Source organism: Nicotiana sylvestris, chromosome 1 (genome assembly GCF_000393655.2).
Source record: "Nicotiana sylvestris chromosome 1, ASM39365v2, whole genome shotgun sequence".
Lineage (NCBI taxonomy): Eukaryota > Viridiplantae > Streptophyta > Magnoliopsida > Solanales > Solanaceae > Nicotiana > Nicotiana sylvestris.
Genome location: NC_091057.1, coordinates 181416056 through 181424763, shown reverse-complemented (window position 1 = coordinate 181424763; position 8708 = coordinate 181416056). Strand labels below are relative to the sequence as shown.

Here is an 8708-nt window from a genome sequence, read left to right as displayed (position 1 = left end):
ATTTATTTATTTTTAATAAATTTTATATATAAATTTATATTTCGCATCGAAAATTACAAATTTACTTTTAAAGTGCTAAATTCGCCTATGAAAGCAAGATATGACAAATTATCTCACGGTTTCACACCAAACGTCAAACAATGTAATATAAAAATTGACTAAGGGAGCTGTCTATAAAGTCTAGTAATCCACCTTACCAAGACCAAGACCTAAACGAAAACACACCGAAACTCTGTTCTGTACTAGTGTACTGTCCCCTGCACCCACGTTCATTCCCTCTAACCTCACTCCTTAAATCTACTTCACTTTCTCGATAAGTTTTATTTTGCGTTTCATACAACTTACACTATTTGTACGAGACTCCTTTTTATCTTATAAATTTGTGAACCCCAATTTTACATTTTCAAATCTACAAAAATCTGGATCCACATAATTGTGCGGACAAAAAAATTACCTCATACAATTAATGTAGTTGCATGAATATGAGCCACGAAATAAAATTTTCGCACTTTCGCTATACTGACAATTAATCTGACCCCCTATCGACGGACCCCACCCCACGAGGCCAAACTTTCTCATACTACTTTCAAATACCATAAATCTCACATTTTACCGTTAAAATTCCTTCTACTTCTAATAATTTCCTCTGCACTAAGCTTCAATGGCTACACAAAAGCTTTCGAGTTTCTTCCTTATTTTCCTTGTTTTATTGCAATCTCTTTCTTCCGCAGGTATGTTCTCTTTTTTTTTTAACAATTATTTCACTGATTAAGACGTGAATATCAGCTTTTAGTCTTCCAACTTTTCCTGAGAATATATACTTTTGTGCTTTCTGGAAAAAGGCTGGCTTCTTTTCAGCAACTTAGCTTCTTCTTCTTCGTTTTTCTCCTCTGTATACATCCTCAGTATAATTTTTCTTGAATTGTATATTTGATAAGAAGAAATTAATTAGTTCAATTGACTACGGTGTTATCACAGTTAGTTAACACTTGTTCACAAATTGTTCAAGTTTGACAGCACACACAGATAAAATTATAATTATATAAGTAATAAAAATTCATTGTCTTTATCTGAAAATGACGTGTATGTATGATAAAACAAGTTCCAATGCGATTTTGTTCTTTAATACTGAGTCGACTCAGTTCGAGTCAGCTAACTCAAGATTTATTCACTCATTTATAAATATTCCTTCTGAAATTCAGAGTCTCAAGCTTTTATCGGCGTTAACTACGGACAACTCGCCGATAACCTCCCGCCGGTGACGGAGACGGTGAAGCTCATTCAGTCGACGAGGATTGAGAAGGTGAGGTTGTATGGGGCGGATCCGGCGATTATAAAAGCGTTGGCGAATACCGGCATTGGAATTGTGATCGGCGCTGCTAATGGTGATATCCCAGCGCTTGCATCCGACCCGAATTACGCGGGCCAATGGGTTAATTCTAATGTGTTGGCTTATTATCCGGCGAGTAAGATTATTGTTGTTACTGTCGGTAATGAAGTCGTGACCTCAGGAGATCAGAACCTTATTCCTCAACTTTTGCCGGCCATGCAAAATGTCCAAAATGCCCTTAATGCTGGTAGGTAGTCGAATAATGTTTTTGAGATCTTGACTGCTGTTTCTTACGCGAAATTTAGAAGTCAAGTCATCTAATTTTTTATAATTCGACATAGAATGTTTAATTTTTAACAAAATGTACCAATCAAATGTTTTATGTCACACATTTATAATTCATACTCAATCTAGTCTACTTTACATGACTTCTTTCTTTTTTAGTTTGTTGAGATAGAATAACACATTTCTATATTAAATTTTTTTGTAACTTTAAACTTTTCAATGACACGCTCTTGTAATCATAAAAATGTCGTGGTACGTTCAATCACAAGTTTTACAGGTAATTTTGGTATGTCCTAAGGTCTAAGAGTCTTTTATTTCTTCAAAAAATTCAAAGAAAATTATAGTTAAAGAAAATGTCGTGGTACGTTCAATCACAAGTTTTACAGGTAATTTTGGTATGTCCTAAGGTCTAAGAGTCTTTTATTTCTTCAAAAAATTCAAAGAAAATTATAGTTAAAGAAACTATTTGATTTATTAAAAGTGGTGGGTTGATATGGATCTTTAGACAAATAGTCAGTCACATTCATTGTTTACTTTTTCTTGTCATATACATACATTATACATTAATTATACACATATAATACCTAAATTATGCATATATTATACTTTCACCGACTATTTTTAGTTTAAATGGTCGGATAGACGAATATTTGGGTTAATTCTTCAAAAGTGATCGTCATTCTCTTCGGGGCAAATGAATTAAACACATATAATACCTAAATTATGCATATATTATACTTTCACCGGCTAATTTTAGTTTAAATGGTCGGATAGACGACTATTTGGGTTAATTCTTCAAAAGTGATCCTGTCATTCTCTCTGGGGCAAAATGAATTAAACCTATATACAAATGAAAGGAGTAATTATATTGCAATGTGTGTAGTAGTAATTTTAATTGAGAAGGAGCTATTGTACTATGGTTAAATAATAGTAGTCCTGAAATATGTGCTAGTGGTAATTTTTTAACCAAAATAGTGCTGCAAACTTGAATTAACTACGTGAAACTTCAGCTTCCCTCGGTGGGAAAATCAAGGTATCAACAGTACACGCCATGTCCATTTTGTCTCAGTCCGACCCGCCTTCTTCCGGGTTATTCAGTCCAGTATTTGGAGACACGCTGAAAGCTCTGCTGCAATTTCACAAGGAAAATGGTTCACCTTTGATGATCAATCCATACCCATTCTTTGCATATCAGAGTGATCCAAGACCTGAAACCTTGGCATTCTGTCTCTTCCAACCAAATGCTGGCCGGGTCGACTCAGGATCCGGTATCAAATACATGAACATGTTTGATGCACAGGTCAGTTAATTTCTTTATAGTTGTAGTAGTAGTTTTAGTGTAGTTTCTAAATATATGAATTTTCTTATATAAAATTAGGAAGTTGTCGAAATTTTCACAATTTACAGAACTTAGATGTGTTAAGCCATGTACATTTGTTGTTAGCTATCCTTTTTACTGCAACTTGTTTGAACTGACACAATCTTTCAAGAGCATGTGCAGAGAAGGTAAGAACATTTTATATATATAATTAATAATCAGAGAAGGTAAGAACATTTTACTATGGGTTTCTTTTCTTTTTCCTGTAGTGGAAATAAATATGTGGTTGATAATAGGTAAGGCAATAATAATTGAATCAACGACCTCTATTCCCTTGGCCTTTTTGTGCAATTTGATGGGACTAAAGAGCATCTAGTGCCCTTGGATCTTGACTCTTGTGTGTTGATGACAGGCTGGATATGTTTTTAAAATAAATGGACAAGCTACTGATTCCCAAGTGTATTTAATGGGAAAGCTTGACTCTTGTTTCTACAAGGACTAGAAATAGTAAACAAAATCATTGTGCATTGTCTGAATCTGTTTGGACATATTTAGCTGTGAATTTAAAATGAAAACAGTTTTTGCGAGGGCAGGGTGTGAAGCTCCGTAAAATGCAGTTGTTTAACATTTAACATCACAATTATGTAAATTAAAGTAAACATAAAATAGCATATTATAATTTGCATATTTACTTTAGAATGTAGTGCACATGTTATGTTTTGACAAATCATAAATGGTAGTACCATATTGTTATGATATTTCCATGTTCTCCGAGTTAGAGGCAGATTAGGATTTAGACCTAATGAGTTTGGAGTGCAAACTTATTATTTGTTCATTTTTGTACACCCACATTTTTAACTTATTCTTTCTTCCACATGTATGTGTGTATTCGTATATCCATATGGTCCGAGAAGGAAACAGTTAGTTGAACCCACTGCGCCAATATCTTAGCCGCTTCTAGTACCAATATCAGGAAACAATCCAATAAATTAGCTGCTTTTGTTCCCAGTATCCGTGAATTGTGGTTTTGTTGCTCACTTTAATGTGGGGAGATTCTTGCACGCAGGTTGATGCTATACATTCTGCCCTGAATGCATGGGGATTCAAGGAAGTTCAAATTGTGGTTGCAGAGACAGGGTGGCCATACAAGGGAGACCCAAATGAAGTAGGCCCAAGTGTGGATAATGCAAAAGCTTATAACGGTAACTTGATAAACCACTTGAGGTCTATGGTTGGCACTCCATTGATGCCTGGCATATCTGTTGATACCTATATATTTGCCCTCTATGATGAGGATTTGAAGCCTGGGCCTGGCTCGGAACGCTCATTTGGACTTTTCAAACCTGATCTTTCTGTGACATATGACGTTGGCCTCTCAAAAAATGCGCAGGTGAGAACAATTATTTCCCATCCAACAAGTTTTGGGGACGTGTTTGTCCCCCCCTCCCCCCCCCCCCCCCAAAAAAAAAGTTCAAAGGACATAAAGAACGTAACTAATTTCTCTCAAATTATACCTAAATTTCAGGTTTTCAAGAGTGAAAATATGCTATTTTCTGAAAATCATAGAATTATATGACGAAAGTAGTACTCTCTCCGGTCCCAAATATAAGTTGTTTTGGCAAATTGAATCTGTTTCGAAATATATAACAATTTAAGAAAACAAAGAGCATTTATACTATTGTTTTCAATTTCATCCTTACTTGTCTATTTAACGGAATGTTAATTAAGTTAGATGTTTAAGAGAGATAAATGGTAGTTTAGACAAGCTTCTTGATTAAAGTTATTAAAGATTTTCCTTAAGGACCACGCAAAAATCTTAAAAAACTGGTAATATGGATAGAGTACATTGGGAATGAAGGACATTGACATTGTTACAAACATAAAATGATACGCATGTGCTATACGGGAAATTCAATTCATGCTGATGTTCCTTATTATTTTGTTGTTTTTGCATCTCTTATTAGACTCCTACAGCTCCAGTAACTCCAGTGAGCCCTGCACCAGCAACAACTCCCACGACACCAACAACTCCAGTAACTCCGGTTACACCAACACCAAAACCAACAGGAGCTGCTTGGTGCATGCCAAAGCCGGGAACTCCTGATGCTGAATTACAGGCGAATCTTGACTATGCCTGTAGCCAGGCTGGTATTGACTGTACCCCTATTCAAGCAGGCGGTGCCTGCTTTGAACCAAATACTGTTGCATCGCATGCTGCTTATGCTATGAATCTTCTTTACCAAACTGCTGGCAGGAATCCTTGGAACTGCGACTTCTCTCAAACCGCTGCCCTCACCTCAACAAATCCTAGTAAGTTTCTTCTCGTCTTGTACCAAAACTTCTCCACGGTACCATTTCAGTACTTGATCAAATATGTTACCTCTTGTTTGGTTACCGGGGTTATGAGCTTATGTTTGCTTGCATTTTAATTTTCTGTAAAGGTAATAATGGTATGAATTATACTTAAATCTTGGTACATTATTTGAAATCACAATTCAATGATTGACAAAATTCTTCTTCTGTCAAAGCCCTTTCCAGTATTCTCAAGGTCAAAAGTAGAAACAAAGGTGTATCCAAATTTATACAGTTTAAAACCAAACACATGTTTTGGATTAGTACAACGTTTATTGGTCCTTATTTTAATGCAATGAACCAAACAAATTATAAGTACGAAACACAATCCATGGAGTTTTAATTCCAATATTACAATCCATGTATTTTAATCCCAGCATAATTTTGTCCAACCATATCAAAATATTGAACAAATTGATAATTTCTCCAGTTTGCTTTGCAAGGGTGTACCTGCCATATTTGCTACTTTGATTAATTGGCCCTTTCTTTTTCGTCACTAACATTTTTTTCCTCTTATTCATAGGTTACGGTGGCTGTACTTATCCTGGTGGCAGCTTATGACGCAGAGAATCTACTTTAGTATTTAAATATATTTGATTATGATGGACTAGTTTATGGAACTATAAATTGGTCGATAAATAATCCCCTCCTCCCCTTTTTCCCTTTTGTTAAAATGATCTTCAACTATATAAACTTAAAGTGTATAGTTCCTTTAATACTATCATTATTCCTAAAGCGAAGCAGCAACAACAACAACAAGCCAGTATAATCCCACTTAGTGGGGTCTGGGGAGGGTAGTGTGTACGCAGACCTTACCCCTACCCTAAGGTAGAGAGACTGTTTCCAAATAGACCCCCAGCATCCTTCCTCCAAGAACTTTCCACCTTGTTCTTGGGGAGACTCGAACTTACAACCTCTTGGTTGGAAGTAGAGGTTGCTTACCAGTGCAAACAATTGCTGCTCTCGCATCTTCCATTTGGACACGAGTGCTACAATAATTTAATTACTAAGACTACGCGGCTGTTTACTGTAGGGTGTTCATCGGTTTGGTTTGCTACCGTTTTGCAAAATTTCAAGTTCCGTAAATTTATTTTCCAGTTAAAAATATTATACCAATACTATGCTAAAATAAATTTTGGCATGGTTTTTCATTTTTTGGTTTCGGTTTGTTTGATAACTCCAGTATTACTCTTTGACCAAATATAAAATCGACAACTAAAACTTGTAATGATTCATAAAAGTGATTATTTAACTTAAGTAAGAAAGAAAAAAAAATTAAAAGAGAATAAATTAAACTAAAACGTCTAAGGAATTAGACATAATATTATTAGAAGCCAAATGTAAAGAAAAGGAAACAAACACAATTATTAGAAGCAAAATGTCATGAACTACGAATTTTAAGGATTTTTTACTTAGGTATACTAAAATAGAAACCTATCTACTACCTTTATTTAGGTTTCTTATTAATTACTTTGTATATCTATATTTACAAGTTATGTACAAAAATATAAAAAATAAAAAAAAATCAAGATCTCTTAATTTTAGCATGTTAGTTACACGACACCCACCACCCATTTCCAATAACCCCTATATTTAAGATTCTATTTTTTTTTCAAAAGATATCAAAAATATTTCTCTCTTTCTTACTTTTCCCTTCTTTTTTCAAAGGTTTTCAAATCCAATTTCTCTCTTTCTTACTAATCACCCAAAATTTCTATTTCTTATTGATACAATGCAGACGAAATTTGGAATATTGATCTAGAACAATTATTTAAAGCTCAAAATTCGAATGATCTAAATTAGGAGTGTACAAAAAAAACCGATAAACCGTACCAAACCGAAAATTCGAGTCAAATCGGGAAAAAAAAATTTGATGTGGTTTGGTTTGATTTGGTTGAGTATTGAAAAAAAAAATCCGACCATAATTGGTTTGGGTTGATTTTAACTAAAAAAAGTTAAACCGAAACCAAACCAACCCGATAGTACTTTTATATAATTTTTAAAAATATTTATTGTAATGTAATTTATAAAAAAAATTTAAATTTTTTCACAATTTTATCTTTCAACATATTATTTCAAGTTCACACTTAATATTCTTGAATGATAAATAAATTTTATAGCATATAAATATAGTAACTGACGCAAAGTTCAAATCAACGCTAATGCTAACAAAAGAAATTCAATTCAACAGTAGGAATGACGATAGTGCTGAATATCTATTTTTAGTTTTACATTGGTTTATAATGAAAATGCATAATTAGTTTTATCTTTTTCTTTAGTGTTTAGTTATGTAATTAATGGAGTGGTACTTATTAGCTATACTTATTTTAGCATGACCTATATAATATTTTTAAATTATATTAATTACCATTATGGCTTATTAAATAGCAATATTTGCTTTATATAATTTTATTATCTTTGTTATTGAATATTTTAGTATAATGCTATGACTTATCTCATATTATTGTGTTATTTTCTTGAAAAATACATTATATAGTTGTACTAGGACTCAAGAAACATTTGGAGCACAAGTTACATATTTTATGCTACGAAGACTTTACCGGGGAAAAATTCGAAAACCCGAAAAATTTGAGAAAAATCGAGATTGAAAAATCCGATTTTGTTGGTTTGGTTTGGCTTATAAATTTTAAAACCCGTCATCATTGCTTTGATTTGGTAATTGAAAAATTCGAACCAATCCTAACTATGTACACCCATAATCTAAATGGATCGAGCAATTTTTTCACTTTAAAATATATTGGAATTTCTTTATGAAATTATTGTCATTCTATTTAATAGTGAAAAATTAAGATTATTACATGATGAGAATTAAGGAAAAAAATATGTGAGAAGTTATTCTTTACTTAAATATGTTTGAACTATTTAAAGTGAAATTATTTTTGACATTATACTTTGAACTAAAGATTATGTTTTTGTATGTTCAATGTATTACTAGACAAACACTGAAATACACACGACATACAAAATATATTCAAACAACATATAAAATATATACTAACATAATTGTATGTAAGTTGTATATGTTGTATGCTTTTGTCGGATTATATATATTTTATTAAAAAAAAACTCTTGCTACTTTTGAAAATTAGGTTTTATTGTTAAACCGAGTAATTAGGGGCCTAATTTGGTCTATATAGGTAAAAGTCACATAATTACCAAAGCCAACCAGCTTAAATGCCAAGCCTAGACAACACCAAACTCACTCCTTGACCAGCCCAATTCGGCCGAAATGGCCCATACGGACGTCAGGTGCAACATTCAACTATTGTGATAAGTAGCCAACGGATATTCATTTTTGAGATTTTTCCACTTCTATACGCTATTTGAAATTTTATTACTCTTAATGTCCATGTTTAGTTAATTACCCAGCATAAACAAATTTTGTTTACAAAATATATACAA

General features: G+C 33.1%; 1 protein-coding gene across 2 annotated transcripts; it reads left to right on the top strand.

The window, feature by feature from the left end:
- Positions 1-600: 600 nt before the first annotated feature.
- On the top strand, positions 601-6020 carry LOC104250074 (glucan endo-1,3-beta-D-glucosidase). Of its 2 annotated transcripts, XM_009806615.2 has the most exons (7): positions 606-731; positions 1203-1577; positions 2626-2915; positions 4000-4323; positions 4898-5081; positions 5188-5243; positions 5809-6020. In XM_009806615.2, exons 1-7 carry the CDS (start codon positions 662-664, stop codon positions 5863-5865), a joined length of 1356 nt encoding a protein of 451 aa, XP_009804917.1. In that variant the 5' UTR covers positions 606-661; the 3' UTR covers positions 5866-6020. The 2 variants fall into 2 exon arrangements, with proteins under 2 accessions (XP_009804916.1, XP_009804917.1); XM_009806614.2 differs by having other exon boundaries at positions 601-731; positions 4898-5243.
- Positions 6021-8708: the final 2688 nt, after the last annotated feature.

Bases quoted from the DNA above. Each gene is read 5' to 3' on its own strand.
- LOC104250074 (XM_009806614.2), top strand. From the start codon at position 662: ATGGCTACACAAAAGCTTTCGAGTTTCTTCCTTATTTTCCTTGTTTTA. The intron at 732-1,202 runs GTATGTTCTCTT...TCTGAAATTCAG, and splicing joins GCAATCTCTTTCTTCCGCAG to AGTCTCAAGCTTTTATCGGC. The intron at 5,244-5,808 runs GTAAGTTTCTTC...TCTTATTCATAG, and splicing joins CCTCACCTCAACAAATCCTA to GTTACGGTGGCTGTACTTAT.